Below are 16,282 nucleotides of genomic sequence, written 5' to 3'. Positions count from 1 at the left end.
TTAACAAATGAGAGGGAGAAAAGCTGATTCCTTTGGCTTCCTGTGGTCATTCCAATAGGATACCTCTAACACTGTGATTCAGAAATTATTCTCTTTCGTGAAATAATTTTAAGGAATGACCTTGGTTCTGACCCATTTTTTTTTTAAAGGGTAGAATTTTAGTGTCCTTTACATTAATTGATCTTTGTGCTTAATGCCCGTCAGTGGCATCTCTCATCTTTTATGGTAATAGTTAAATGATTTTGTAGTTCCATTTCTCTTTTGAAATAGTTACTGCTTCAGTATCCTGTTTTAATGAGGTCCATATGTACTTATCTCCTCTTTTGAAAACTTGAATTTTTAAAAATATTAACTAAATCATTCTTTGTTGGTGTGTATTTACAAGAAGTGTCTCTGCCCTTCAGGTCTTCTTGAAGACCAATTGTCAGGTAATTGCTGTCTTTACATTTTTTACTATGGATTTTGAGAGCTTAAATAAAGAGCTTTGATAGTGTTTAAAAGATAAATTGAGGTCCCCTGGTTTCTTAGGGCTAAAATTTCCATAGCCTGCACAGAGCATGGTAGTAGAATTAGAAGGTTATGTATTCGTAGACCACAAATAAAACCCTTTTGTAAGCAGCTTAAATGAATCTGCCAGGTTTGCTTAATACAAGAGCATGAATCAATATGCCTTTGCTCATAGAATTGTTTGAAATGTTCCTCCTACCTTAGAGAATGACTTATTTTTTTTGTTATTATAAAAGAAAGTAACATGGGTTTGATCCAGTTTCTGTGTAGATAGATAGTAAGCTACTATTTGGGATTTCTTAGGCTCCATAATTTGCTCAGTAGCACGAATGCCAAACCAAATACCTATGAGGCTCTCAGCAAGTAACATCCAGAAATAAACTTCTGGGCAGGCAATTGACTTTTGCTGGTTAGAAGTGAGGTCAGAAAGGTTGCTGTTTAGTCAGAGAAAGACAAATACCATAGGACTTCTCTTACATGTGGAATCTAAAAAAATAAACAAAAATAGATGGACAGATTGGTGATTGCCAGAGTCAGGGGGTGGGGAAGGTAGAAGAAATGAGTGAACTATTTTTGGTTTTGTGCTGTTTTACATAAGTTATTTTGGGAATACCGTGGATTCTTTAATATAAATGAGCTCATTTTTGAGTTATAGGAAGAGGTGATCATCAGCAAGTACTGTTAGGAAATAAATAAAACTGATGATCTTAAGTGTTTAAAGATGGTCTTAAAATCAGGTAGTCTGTTCTAGGGCACTTTGAAGATACTGGCCTAAATTACTCATTGAATTATCAGATCCATTGGGTAGAGTATTGGTTTCCTAATGGTAGAAAAATGATGTCTTATTTCCTATGGATTAAGTTTAGTGATCAGATCCTACCTAACATTTAAATGAGGTTTTGCTTGGTTAGGATTGTCTCTCACAATCTTCTTAACCTTTTCAACTGCTTCTAATCTAGAATTGTAGAAGGGCACTGAAGAAATCTGATTCTGCACGGGTAAAGGTCAGTGTAAGTGGACGTCAGTTTGCAGCAAACTCTTCTTAATCCAAGGCTCATTATAGCAGGTATAAAAAGATTAAAATTTCCTTTAAAACATTTGAGGGAAAAAAACCTTTTGTTTGAAAAGTGATCAGGAAGATGACAATCTTCTACTAAATCATATTCTTATTTGTTTTTAAAAATATTTCCTTAAGGTATCAACAGTTCATCAAAACTTTAATTTTAATCTGGATTTTTCTTTTTTGGTGTTCTTATTTCAGATCTTAATTACAATTCTTTTTTTTTTTTTAAGTAGATAGATTTAAAATGTTTAAATATGCTATATAGTAAGGTTTGTCTGTGTGACAGAGGAAAGGATGAAGTTTAATCTTGCCATTTATACCTCTGGTGAACTGTGAGCTTTATAGAAAGCCGGGCAACTACTGCCCAGCTTGGTTCCCATTCTGTGTGTTAATGGCTGTAGCTAGAGACTTAATTGGAATGATTTAATTGATTTTATATGATAGTATTTGGTTCCATGAATTTTATAATAGCAACAGGATATAAATTCCAGGATTTAGATATATGTTTTTAAAAACAGGAATTTGAAAATTAAGCATCAGTATAATTTATCCATTTTAATGTGATAATTTTAACAAAGTTTGTTGATGTGTGTGAAAAATGCAGGCAAGTTATAAAAAGACCCTAAGCCTTTATTATTTTATTAGATAACTTGTACACAGATTAATGGAACACTTTAACTGTTACATATGATTGACTACACATTTAAATGTCTAGCCATATTCCTATCATTTGGGTACCCAATTGCTCGGAGGGTTGTGCTATCTCCCAGGAACCATAATAAAATTTCATGTAGCATATTGGGCTGGATGGATTCACAACTGAATTTTATCAGAAACAGAGAAGACATAATACTTATTCTCCTTAAAGTTTTCTAAAAAATAGAAGAGGAGGGAATACTTCCAAACTCATTCTATGAAGCCAGCATCACTCTAATACCAAAACCAGGCAAAAAACCCACAAAAAAAGAAAATTACAGACCACTATCCCTGATGAACACAGATGCAAAAATACTCAACAAAATATTAGCAAACCAAATTCAAAAATACATCAAGAGGATCATACACCATGAACAAGTGGGATTCATCTCAGGGATGCAAGGATGGTACAACATTCGAAAGTCCATCAACATCATCCACCACATCAACAAAAAGAAAGATAAAAACCACATGATCATCTCCATAGATGCTGAAAAAGCATTCTACAAAATTCAACATCCATTCATGATAAAAACTCTCAACAAAATGGGTATAGAGGGCAAGTACCTCAACATAATAAAGGCCATATATGACAAAACAACAGCCACCATCATACTTAAAATAAGCAAGAAGCTGAAAGCTTTTTCTCTAAGTTGGGGAACAAGACAAGGATGCTCACTCTGCTCACTGTTATTTAACATAGTACTGGAGGTCCTAGCCACGGCAATTAGACAAAACAAAGAATCCAGATTGGTAAAGAAGAAGTCAAACTGTCACTATTTGCAGATGACATGATACTGTACATAAAAAACCCTAAAGACTCCACTCCAAAACTACTAGAACTAATATTTGAAGTCAGCAAAGTTGCAGGATACAAAATTAATACACAAAAATCTGTTGCTTTCCTATACACTAACGATGAGCTAGCAGAAAGAGAAATCAGTAAAACAATTCCATTCACAATTGCATCAAAAAGAATGAAATACCTAGGAATAAACCTAACCAAGGAAATGAAAAATCTATTCTCTGAAAACTGTAAGACACTCTTAAGAGAAATTTAAAAGGACACTAACAAATGGAAACTCATCCCATGCTCTTGGGTAGGAAGAATAAATATTGTCAAAACGGCCATCCTGCCTAAAGCAATCTACAGATTCAGTGCAATTCCTATCAAAATACAAACAGCATTCTTCAAATAACTAGAACAAATTGTTCTAAAAATCATATGGAACCACCAAAGACCACGAACAGCCAAAGCAATCCTGAGAAGGAAGAAAAGCAGGGGGGATCTCACTCCCCAACTTCAAGCTCTACTACAAAGCCACAGTAATCAAGACAATTTGGTACTGTCACAAGAACAGACCCACAGACCAGTGGAACAGAAGAGAGAGTCCAGATATAATTGACCCAAACATATATGGTCAATTAATAGATGATAAAGGAGACATGGACATACAATGGGGAAATGACAGCCTCTTCAACAGCTGGTGTTGGCAAAACTGGACAGCTACATGTAAGAGAATGAAATTGGATCATTGTCAAACCCCATATCAAAAGTAAATTCGAAATGGATCAAAGACCTGAATGTAAGTCATGAAACCATAAAACTCTTAGAAAAAAACATAGGCAAAAATCTCTTGGACACAAACATGAGTGACCTCTTCATCAACATATCTCCCCGGGCACAGGAAACAATAGCAAAAATGAACAAGTGGGACTATATCAAGCTAAAAAGCTTCTGTACAGCAAAGGACACCCATCAATAGAACAAAAAGGTATCCTACAGTATGGGAGAATATATTCATAAATGACAGATCCAATAAAGGGTTGACATCCAAAATATATAAAGAGTTCATGCACCTCAACAAACAAAAAGCAAATAAGCCAATTAAAAAATGGGCAAAGGAGATGAACAGACAGTTCTCCAATGAAGAAATTCAGATGGCCGACAGACACATGAAAAGATGCTCCACATCGCTAGACATCAGAGAAATGCGAATTAAAACCACAATGAGAAATCACCAGACACCAGTAAGGATCGCCACCATCCAAAAGACAAACAACACAAATGTTGGTGAGGTTGTGGAGAAAGGGGAACCCTCCTGCACTGCTGGTGGGAATGTAAACTAGTTCAACCATGTGGAAAGCAGTATGGAGGTTCCCCAAAAACTCAAAATAGAAATATCAGTTGACCCAGGAATTCCACTCCTAGGAATTTACCCTAAGAATGCAGCAGCCCGGTTTGAAAAAGGCATATGCACCCCTATGTTTATCGCAGCACTATTTACAGTAGCCAAGAAACGGAAACAACCTAAGTGTTCAGCAGTAGATGAATGGATAAAGAAGAGGTGGTACATATACACAATGGAATATTATTTAGCCATAAGAAGAAAACAAGTCCTACCATTTGCAACAACATGGATGGAGCTAGAGGGTATTATGCTCAGTGAAATAAGCCAGGCAGAGAAAGACAAGTACCAAATGATTTCACTCATCTGTGGAGTATAAGAACAAAGAAAAACTGAAGGAATAAAATAGCAGCAGACTCACAGAACCCAAGAATGGACTAACAGTTACCAAAGGGAAAGGGACTGAGGAGGATGGGTTGGAAGGGAGGAATAAGGGGGAGGGGAAGAAAAAGGGCATTATGATTAGCACGTATAATGGCGGGGGCACGGGGAGGGCTGTGCAACACAGAGAAGACAAGTAGTGATTCTACAGCATCTTACTACGCTGATGGACAGTGACTGTAATGGGGTTTGTAAGGGGGGCTTGGTGATGGAGGAAGTCTAGTAAATAAAATGTTCCTCATATAATTGTAGATTTATGTTACCAAAATAAAAAATATTTTTTTTAATTAAAAAAAAATGGACACAGGATCTGAACAGACACTTCTCCAAAGAAGAAATTCAGATGGCCAACAGACACATAAAAAGATGCTCCACATCGCTAATCATCAGAGAAATGCAAATTAAAAACACAATGAGCTATCACATCACACCAGTAAGGATCACCACCATCCAAAAGAAAACAACAGCAAGTGTTGGCGAGGTTGTGGAGAAAGGGGAACCCTGGTACACTGCTGGTGGGAATATAAATTAGTTCAGCCATTGTGGAAAGCAGTATGGAGGTTCCTCAAAAAGCTCAAAATAGAAATACCATTTGACCCAGGAATTCCACTCCTAGGAATTTACCCTAAGAATGCAGGAGCCCTGTTTGAAAAAGACATATCCACCCCTACGTTTATCGCAGCACTATTTACAATAGCCAAGAAATGGAAGCAACCTAAGTGTCCATCAGTAGATGAATGGATAAAGAAGATGTAGTACATATACACAATGGAATATTATTCAGCCATAAGAAGAAAACAAATTCTACCATTTGCAACAACATGAATGGAGCTAGAGGGTATTATGCTCAGTAAAATAAGCCAGGTGGTGAAAGACAAGTATCAAATGATTTCACTCATTTGTGGAGTATAAGAACAAAGCAAAAACTGAAGGAACAAAACAGCAGCAGAATCAGAGAACCCAAGAATGGACTAACAGTTACCAAAGGGAAAGGGACTGGGGAGGATGGGTGGGAAGGGAGGGGAGGCCTTACTATTAGCAGACATAATGTAGTGGGGGGGACACGGGGAGGGCTGTACAACACAGAAGACAAGTAGTGATTCTGTAGCATCTTACTATGCTGATGGACAGTGACTGTAATGGAGTATGTGGGTGGGACTTGATAATGGGGAGAGTCTAGTAAACATAATGTTCCTCATGTAATTGTAGTTTAATGATACCAAAAAAATGTTTTTTTCATGTAGGATATAAAAAGGTAAGTTGTTTTATACTCAAGTTTTAAAATTCCTGTTGTTAATGCATTCTTATCATAAAATGGACTTAATGAGATACCATATTCACTAGTCAGTCTTTCATAAATCACTGTTTGGGCACAAAATATAACTCATAAAAATTAGCTTTTCTTGCTGTCTTTTTAGGACTTAAAGTAGTATAGTATAAGAAAAAGAGATTTTGATTTTCCCCAAATTCTGTCCAAATGAACAGCTAAGTCTTTAAGTCATATTGAATCATGAAGGGTTCTCATGAAATAAAGTTAAGTCGCTGATACGTTTTATTATATTATTATGTTTAGCAAGTGAGAAAAATTATGTTACCTTTTCACACATTCTTCTTTAAGGTAGACTGACTTATTCTGCAAATTGTTATGAGCAGCAAAATTCTTAATTAGGTAAGAAAATGACCTCACTTAAGGATCTGTAAAGTTTGAGACATCTATCATAAGAGTACTCTCACTTCCAATACCAGTTGCAAGTGTGGGGGTCCCCAAGACCACCCTCAGGTTTGATTAATGGTCTAGAACTTACTGAAAGCTGGTGTATTCACAGTTAACAGTTTATTACAACAGAAAGATACAGATTAAAATCACTAAGGGAAGAGACGCAAAGGGCAGTCCAGAAAGTTTGAAGCATAATGTTCCTAGTTGTCCTTCCCCAGTGAAGGCATTATACAAACTGTTGCCAGCCAGGCAAGCTTTCCCAAGCCCTGATGTACAGAATCTGTGGGGGCTCGGTCACATAGAGTGAGACTACCCATGTGGCTGACCTTTAATCTACCACCAGAGGTTGAGCCCAAGGCCCCAAGTAAGCAGACAGACTTACCAGGCAGGGCATCCCAAGGGCTTAGAGATCACCCCCAGGAGCCAAGGGCAAAGGCCAGACCTCTCTTTGGGTAAGGTAAATTCTCTGATACACAGGACCAAACTATGAAATAGTTTGTTTTGTTGAACTTTAAAAAATACCCTAGAGAACAAAAGAAAAGGTGTTTTTTGAAAAGATTAGGATCTGCCAAAAACTTCCTGCCTGATACTATAATTTCAGGATGAGAAGGGTAACATAGGGCACTGGGAATGAAGGCATGTGCTTACCTAAACATGGGTTAGGTCACCACTCACGTCACAAAGCAAGAATTGTGCAGGATTCCTATACTTTGAGTTTTGGGGGCTTTTTCTTTTGTTTGTTTGTTTTTCGCAGTAGGGATTAGGTTGGAAACTTAACTTTGGTTTATATATCAAAAGGGGTAGGTTGTTATAGAAACAATCCAGTATTTATTCCCCCATGTTAAGTTGTTCCTCAGATTTAACTGCAGTTTGCTCTTTCTAATCTTTTGAATTTGTTCTGAGAAACTAAAATTATAAATCAGTTTTCTGGCAAATCAAAGCAGGTCAAAGGGATTGAATTATTGTAATGGTAATATTTCCTGGTAAAAATGTTGTTGTCCCATTGGAGACAGGAACAGTATCTTTAAAGAATTTGACTCCTGAAAGACTTAGCACTAAATTGTGGTAGCTGCTCAGGCCGAATTGTTGGAGTAAATGGAAGCGATGATAGTGCTGAAATCTGTAAGGTTAAATATTTCACTGTATTATTCCCTTTCAGCACCCTTTCCAGCAAACACCCCTGCAAGGCAATAAAGCTTTAGCAGTTGAGTCTTCCAATTGTCAGGTAGGAGAAGTACAGTTAGATCTTTTGTTTGGTTACTACTGCGTTACCATTTATTATGCAGCTCACATTTGTCAGTAAGAGAGGAAGGTCTCAAAAGAGCACATCCTGAGGAACTTCTAACCATCTGGGGCCCTGAGGCTGCTTTTCTTCAGGATTCCTAGGAAATAACTAATTCGGTTGGTTTCAGGAAGTCATTCAGCAATAATTTGCCACTCCTATGTTTAGTGTTTAGGCTGCATAATAAGGATTATGCAGTCTCTCTCTGCCTTCCGAAAAATAGGTTTTAAACTGATAGAGTAAGACCTGCTAAGAAATCAGATTCTATTTGTTGTGCTGGTATTTTGGAAATTAATTATGGTTAATAGAGAAAAGATCATTAGTGGAGATTAGCCTTAACTGTGTTTAATGTATAAGGTGGAATCTGGTATTCCAAAGCTTAAATTCGTCTTTTAAGTTTAGAATGGTTTAGACAGAGTTCATTAATGGAAGAAATAAAACTGGCTGTGGAAAAAAGCGGGACCATCTAGCAGGTAGGTAGAGAGCACCAGGGCATCTGCAAGGCCTTCAGGAAGTTTGCCTTTCATAAGTGGTGATTAGCATAATTTAAGTATTGTAGCAAATGTAGATCATAATTTCAGGAATGAGATTGGGATGTGATGACAAGACCAGCAAGTAGAAGTTCACAGCATCAGAATACCTGGCAGAAAAACAAGGTCATGAATGGATTATAGCAATGCTTCTAAACCTTTTCTTCATCATTGTCCCTCTCAGGAGCCTTTTTAGACATTTTTTTTCCTTAATCATCCACCCCATGAACTATTAATACTATAGTTTATACTATATGTATGTATATCTCCACTTTATACAGAAAAAAGAGCAAGATTTGTTCACCTCCTGAGAAGGTTTCATCCCCTTAGAGGAGTGGTATCACCCCCACTGAGCATGTGCATGGATCAGAGTGGTGTAGGGTGAGACTGGACTTTAACTCAGAGGAGGAAAGAACTAGAGAGAATAGAATTTCAAAGATGACCCAAGGTTTGGGGCTAGGAAGAGAGGTGAATAAATGGTCCATTCTTTAGCCAAAAGCAGAGCTTAATCAGAGACCTAGCACAAAAGCAGAGTAGGAAAAGCAGTCATTGTGCTTAGACTAATTAGAACAAGGGAGGAGAGTAGATGAAGTTAAAAAGCATCTGGTCCTTTGAAAGGATATGGAGGAAAGTTAGTTGTCTTGATGAGAAAGGAGGTTAGCACTTCTGAACAGTGAGGAGTCGAGCTATAATTAAAGGGGCTAGGATTCTTATTCCACAGGAGAGTGGGAGAAAAGGGAAGGAAAGACTTCCATCTGATGGTTTTGATCTTTGAAGATGTTCTGAGGATCTCTGCCTTTGTGGGAAGATAGCAAAACAGGGCTGAGGGCTTCAAGAGAGGGTCAGAAGGATTGAGGATTTTGGTCAGGTTATGGCAGGCAACACCTTTAGAGTTGTAAGTGATCTGACAGAATGTGAGAGGCTGTGTCGGTGGGCAGCCTGTGTAGAGGACTGGGCAGGGAGTCGGGGCTGAGGGAAGATGCTCACTGGGAGCAGGACTGGTAGAGAGGTCAAAGGTGTGAGAAGGAATGAGTGGAGATATGAAATGGTGAGTTTGGGAGGTTGCTAGAGTTATCCTGGTATCTAAGGGGACGATGTGAATAAAGAAGTTGTCGGAGAGGAAAATGATAAGAACAGTTAGAGGAATGAGCCCAGTAGCGGTGCAGTACCTGGTAAGTTGAGAACTTTTTGGAAAAGCTAGGTATTAATAGGCCAGAGATGTGAAAAACGAGACCTAAGCTTTCAATGGGGAAATAGGGTGCCCTTTAGCTTTACAACTCTGAATTCCAAAGCACAAGTTGTTTAACAGTTAATACTTTTACTTCTCAGAAATATGGAATAAGCTGAAATACTTTTGTAAAATCAAGAACAAATTCTACAAAGTATATACCATATGGATTTGTGTGTTAATGATCAATAGACAGTATTAATTGCCTCTGTGTGAACCCTAGGAGGTGGATATTCTTTGGGCTTTACTCAGCAGAGGTTTCTAGCAAGTAGTGGTGAGCACTGAGAGGCTGGTACTGGGTTCTTCCTTTCACTGTGTAGAACAGGCAGTATCCTTAGGATAGATGGACAGACAGATGAAGGCCAGACCTCAGGGAAACCTGGCCCCGGGGGATGCATTCTGTATTCATTTTCACTTGCAAGAAGAAAATCCAAGTCAGAAAAAAACAGTTGTATGGCAGTGGAAACGAGAAAGGGGGGAAAAAAAGAACTCTAGACTTAGACTCTTCCTTTGAAACCTGTGAAGTCAGAGAATGCCAAATTCTCCTGATGTCTTTTACAAAAGCCCAGAAAAACAGGGTAATCTGAGGAATGAACAATTTTTCTGGAACAACACAGCTTTGCTAAATGAAGAACAGAAAAGCAGAGTGACCACACCAAGCATATGGATTGGCAACATTTCTGATCAGATGGGACACAGAGGAGCATGTGTGGGGCTGGCTGCAGTGTAGTTTGACAGTGCAGTTTCTCTTTAGAACAGTATACCTGGTACCAGGATCAGGCCTGAAATGGATGGTAGTACATGTAGTGAGAGTCTGGGTATATTTTTGCAAACAGACTAAAGGGTATTTTTGTTTTGTTCTCTCTGATGAGCATACCTCGATATCAAGGTGGTAAAAGTTTTCAGCTCAAAGTGAAAGTGATTCTTTCTGTCCATAATCATTCTTTGTTCACTGTAGGTAATAAAGGGTAATATATGCTTAAAATTTCCCACATGGTATTCCATCATCAAATACAATTGAAAATCAAAATCCTATTTCTGTATTTGGTAATTTAGGACCCTAACTGAAGAACATCAATAATCATAAAGAATATCCACACTTACGTTAAAGTGGGGGTGGGGGGTCTTCTGAAAAAAACACGGAGGGATAAGTTTATTTGTTTCTTTGACCTGAAATGTGCAAGGCAGTTATGTAGGACACTGATTTAGGGAGGGACACTTGGAAGAGCATTGTAAAGAGTCTGAGGATAAACAAGTTTATCACCTGTTTAACTTTTTGGGTGTCATTCTTTTTTGCTCATCTGTTCTGTTCTGCTCTTGCAGTAAAGAGTAAAGGCGTGAAGGCCCTGCAGAGGGAAGCCTTATTACCCTGTACATTAGTTTAGGAAAACTGCCAGTTCCCAGTCCTCTTACTGGCCTCTACAGTGGGTTCCTACCTCCTTCACTTTAGCAGTGAAGCCTGAAAATGGATCTGACCTGAATCAAATGTTTTTCCTTGGTATAAATTTGTCCCATTTGTTGGAGACTTCGGACTAATTGTAATCTGTAGGGACACAGCCTCTGCCTCATTGAGAACATAGTTAATTGTTTGGACCTTAAGTAGAGAAAGCAGATAAATATGAATAGTAGTCTTTTGCAGGGAAAGTATTTCTGAATCAACTCATATTTTAATGTTATTTTTTCTGAAATTGTAACATTTAACATACAATTTTTCTTTCTTCTCACTTCCAAAGTGGCAACTCCTATTTTGTCCTGTTTTCAGAAGGTTCAGAAAGAGCTTAGGAAACAAACACATCTTCTTTGCCTTTCTCCCTCGCAGGTCCCAGCAGAGATGGCACAATCAGCGAGGACACCATCCGGGCCTCTCTCATCTCAGCCGTCAGTGACAAACTGAGGTGGCGGATGAAGGAGGAAATGGATCGTGCCCAGGCCGAGCTGAACGCCTTGAAACGAACAGAGGAGGACCTGAAAAAAGGCCACCAGAAACTGGAAGAGATGGTTACCCGTTTAGATCAAGAAGTAGTAAGTAACTCACTGAAGAGCTGCAATTTTTAGATACAGACCTTGGTCACTATTGTGGGCATAGTAAGAATTCAGAAAATTACACATGTAGTTAAGCATTTGAATATAGCTTCTCTCTAGCTTTGTAAAAACTGAACCTGTGTCTGGAAGTCAGTCTTAAACTGGGAGAAGGTGGACTGTGCCGTTCTGCCTGCACATTCACCCAGAGGAGGACTGTTTGGGTGCTTGTTGCTGCCAGACAGATATAAGAAAGATTTAGAGAGTTCTAAGCCCTGATAAAGATCTGTAGACTTAAGGGTTAGTTCTTAAAATTTTGTTTCCAGATGTTGTTTGCACTGTATTTAAAGAACCTTCACTGAGTCCTTCTAATTTAACAATCCGTAGTCTATGCAACTTTTAGCTCTCAATAAGCATTCCCGTATTTTTTATGAGACTGCTGTGTCGTGAAGAGTCCGTGTAAGTCAGTTGTGACTTTTTTGTGTAATGATACAGAATCACTAGCATAATTTGAGTGCCAGCTTCACTCTCCACTTTCATTTCCATGAAGGGGAATTTATTCCAATAAACGTGTATTTTTGATGAAAGGAGGGTAGGTATTAGGTGTTTGAGGGCTTTGGGGAAAGTGACTTGTTTGTACAGATTAGTCTTACAAAATGGTTCTAGAGTGTAAAGTGAGCTTCACAGTAGCCAGCTATTTTCAGAAGTTCAGGACAGTGATACCAGTATAATTCAGAGCCTGCAGCCACTACCTGCAATGTCTTGTGACTAAAGTCCAAGTGTTTGGGGTCCTGTGTGTTGAATCCCTTGTTTAGGCTGAGGAAAGTTATTCCTCTGTGGCAGATGTCCATTTATTAGGAAGAAAAGCCTCTTTCAAGATTTTCATGTAAGAAACCTTCTGGAAAACATCTAATGGTGTAGTTTACAATATCATTTGTCAATGATCAGGGACAAACGTCACTGAAAGCCACTGAAAGTGCTCAGCTCACAGTATTTCCAACATTATCCTGTTTCACTCAGCATATTAAATCACATCTTTACCTTTGACCAATGTGTTATTTGAAACATTAATCTTATCCCTGAGTTGTTTAAATATTGCTTTTTTATTAGCAAGTCTGTGTCTGAAGTTGAGAGGTAGATGTCTGACAAGCAGATAATTATGTACCATGAGTGTAAAGTCATCACGCTTGGACTGTTCTGTTTTCAGGCTGAGGTTGATAAAAACATAGAACTTTTGAGAAAGAAGGATGAAGAACTCAGTTCTGCTCTGGAGAAAATGGAAAATCAATCTGAAAACAATGATATTGATGAAGTTATCATTCCCACAGCCCCACTATACAAACAGATTCTAAATCTGTATGCAGAGGAAAATGCTATTGAAGACACTATATTTTACCTGGGAGAAGCCTTGAGGCGGGGAGTAATAGACCTGGATGTCTTCCTGAAGGTATGTATTCCTCCGTCTGCTTTCCAGGACTTTGGAACTTGTATTTTTAGAGTCATTGACCTTGAAAACCACAAACCATGGGTGTTTCTCTGAGGGCAGGTTAGGATTTCCTCTCTCCCCAAAAGAGCAAGTGAGATACCTGGCTGTGAGCAGGGTCTTCTCACCTAGAGTGGGCTGAGGATCTGTCTGACTAGGGGAAGAAAAGTGGACTAGTGCCTGCAGTTTCCAGCCTTGCTAAGCAGCATCCAGCCGGATGAATTCTGCCTTCCTGCTGTGCCTGAGTGGGTCAGGAGGTACAATCAGATTTTGGTTGGTTCTTTGAGGTTATACCATCTGAAGTGAAATCATTGCCCCACCCATGTTTGTTTTGTTATTTCCCTGTTAATTTTCTTAGAGTTGCGTAATTTTAGGCCTGTTTTCCCAGATGAGTCAGCCCTGCAAAGTCCTGGGTTGCCCTGCTGCTTCTGAGTGAAGGTTGCTTCAGGCTTACTGCTATAATACAGACATGAAGATGCAGTAAGCCATTTTGGCTACTGTTCTCTGCTGGGTCATAAAGAGCATGGTTTTAGCAATAACAGCCACTCTTTTGGAGATTTGATCCAGGTGCTTCGTTGTACATGTGAGGCTGGTTGGGTTACTTGCAGATTTTGTCTATCTCATTGAGTGGCCAAACTGCCCCTGGGCCTGGTGCAGGCACATGATTAGCTGGATATAGAGACCTGACAGAAGACTCCCTTTCTATACACTCTCCCCTGCTTGGGTGGCATAGCTTAGTGGAACGAGGTACATGGAGAAACGAGAGAGGTATGCTATTTGCCAGGCACTGGACGGAAGCTGGCTTGTGCTGCTCGTTCCTGCTCTTCTAGCCAAGTGGGGACAATCATAGTTACCAAAGTTTTTGTAACTTTTGTTAGGATCACAGTACAAGTTTCTCTGGCACCTTGGTTTTCTCAAGGTGTAGCTCAGATTCCTAAGCCAGGTCCTGCCTTGTGGTACTTTCCCTGTGCAAACAGCCCTTAGAGTCTCAGAAACTACTTGCCTTAACACAGTCAGCCAGCACCAATCTAGTGGAGTTTAAATCTAGTGGCCATATGTAGTGACGTACTGGTTTCCAAAGAAGGTTGTGATATAACAAGTTTAGTGTTCTTACATCCCATCTAGGTTACAAACTGTGATACTTCGTGCCTGAATCAAAGCCATTCTAAACTGTTGAAACTTTTCCCCCCTCCCAGCATGTACGGCTTCTGTCCCGTAAACAGTTCCAGCTGAGGGCACTAATGCAAAAAGCAAGAAAGACTGCCGGTCTCAGTGACCTCTACTGACTTCTCTGATACCAGCTGGAGATTGAGCTCTTCATAAGCATTCTTTTCTTCTCTTCCTTTCTCTTATCAGTAGGTGCCCAAAATAAGTTATTGCAGTTTACCATTCAAGTGTAAAATATTTTGAATCAATAATATATTTTCTGTTTTCTTTTGGTAAAGACTGGCTTTTATTAATGCACTTTCTATCCTCTGTAAACTCTTTTTGTGCTGAATGTTGGAACTGACTATGCTGAATAAAATTTGTTGCATAACTTTTCTCTTCTCATTGAACATCTTTAGGAAAAATCCATGAAACTTTAAGAAGCCCAGTTTTTAATTTAGCGAAGTATAATATCCACTGTAAGTTGATGTTTAGCATATTTATTATATAGCAGTATAAAGTGAATTCTATTTAATATGGAATATACCACATAGAAATTTTAATTTTGAAATATTTGAAATTGATGGACTTTTTCTGTGAAAGGTACTGGGTGGTACCTGCCTACCAATCCCTGCCTAGATTTGTTTCCTTTTTTGGCCTAACTGAACTATAACTGCATCAAGAAGAAAGGCTTTACCTGTATTAGGTCTGTGATACCATTCTGTCCTTCATTGATTCCATAGGGCCTTGAAAGCAGACTTAAAAATTATTCCTTTTTCTTTTTTCTATCAAAGGTCTGTAGTATGAAAATGACAATTGAGAATTTAACAGATTGGCAGTATGAATTATGGCAGAAAACTAGACCACCAAGACAGAGAACAATTTAAAAAATGATTAGACAGATATAATTACTGTTCAGTTTCATTAACAATCTTTTAATATAGGCCCCAGCCTCTTGCCATGGTTTTTGGGACCCACCTCCTTTTCGTATCACCTCATCCTCAAACTACTTCTTATCAGGGAACCACTTCAAAATTCCTATCACTTTATTCCCAGTGATTTAGTCCCATGTTTCTTTAATCCCTCCTATTCATACTAGCAGAGAGATTCAACCAGACCCCAACTTCCTCCTCCCCAAGAGACTAACTACTAATACTTTTGTGACTAGAGCTGTTAGAGAACAACTCAGAGTTAAGACCTTCCAACAGTGGTTCCCAATGTTACTAGATATTTGTAGAGTTAAAGATGCAAAAAGACTTACTTCTATCTAATTGAATTTAATAAATACCACACTAGGCCAGAAGAAAGATCTGTATAGTAGGTTTCTCCCTCTACTCCATCCCACCCCCATTTCTCCATCTCTCTCTTTAATAGAAAGAGGTGCTTCCACAAGATCCACCTAAAAATTCATTTTCCCTAATAAATACTCTTTTATCCCTATTTTATGTTAAACACTTTTCCAAACATGAACATCCTGCCTTACTTATAGTGGAAACAGTGTACTCTATGAAGATTCTTCAAAATAACTATATTTAATCAGCCATGCCAAGAAGTATCCTTTCTTTTTAATCATAGCCACTGTGGAATTGGAAGAAATCACGAACATAGAAAATACTTGACACTGAACATCCATTTTGTGGTGACCTATTTGACAGTGCCATAGACTGAAATGTTCCCATCAGTAATTTCTCCTAAAAATTTCTCAGGAGTTGGCTAATTAAGGTCAACAGAGTTATGAGGTTAAGTACAGAGATACAGAAATCAATTTTACCTAACAGTGACTATATAGCAACAGACTAAAATAATATTGTCAGTCAAGCGAGTGCCTACTATGGGGTGGACTGAGGGTTAACAATGAGTGAGACAGTCTTGGTCTCTGTTTAAAAACATAATCTGGTGAATATGGTCACACAAAAAAATAAAAGTAGAAATGTTATGAAAGAAAAGTATGGGAATATGACAACATTTACTTAAGGGATCTAATCTCATCCCTCTGGCAGAATTCAAGTTTACAAGTAACTTCCAAAGTACTAAAAGCGAA

General features: G+C 38.5%; 1 protein-coding gene across 1 annotated transcript in view; it reads left to right on the top strand.

The window, feature by feature from the left end:
• Positions 1-14,637, top strand: part of TSG101 (tumor susceptibility 101) — a 64,537-nt gene extending 49,900 nt beyond the window's left edge. The window contains exons 8-10 of the mRNA XM_036920149.2: positions 11,413-11,615; positions 12,820-13,059; positions 14,292-14,637. Of these exons, the coding sequence (XP_036776044.1) occupies positions 11,413-11,615; positions 12,820-13,059; positions 14,292-14,381 (533 nt within the window). The 3' untranslated portion in view covers positions 14,382-14,637. The remainder of the gene's footprint in view (positions 1-11,412; positions 11,616-12,819; positions 13,060-14,291) is intronic.
• Positions 14,638-16,282: the final 1,645 nt, after the last annotated feature.

The sequence above is a fragment of the Manis pentadactyla genome, chromosome 9 (assembly GCF_030020395.1).
Source record: "Manis pentadactyla isolate mManPen7 chromosome 9, mManPen7.hap1, whole genome shotgun sequence".
Classification (NCBI taxonomy): domain Eukaryota; kingdom Metazoa; phylum Chordata; class Mammalia; order Pholidota; family Manidae; genus Manis; species Manis pentadactyla.
Note: the sequence above shows the minus strand (reverse complement) of the source record. Positions and strands in the feature narration are given on the sequence as shown.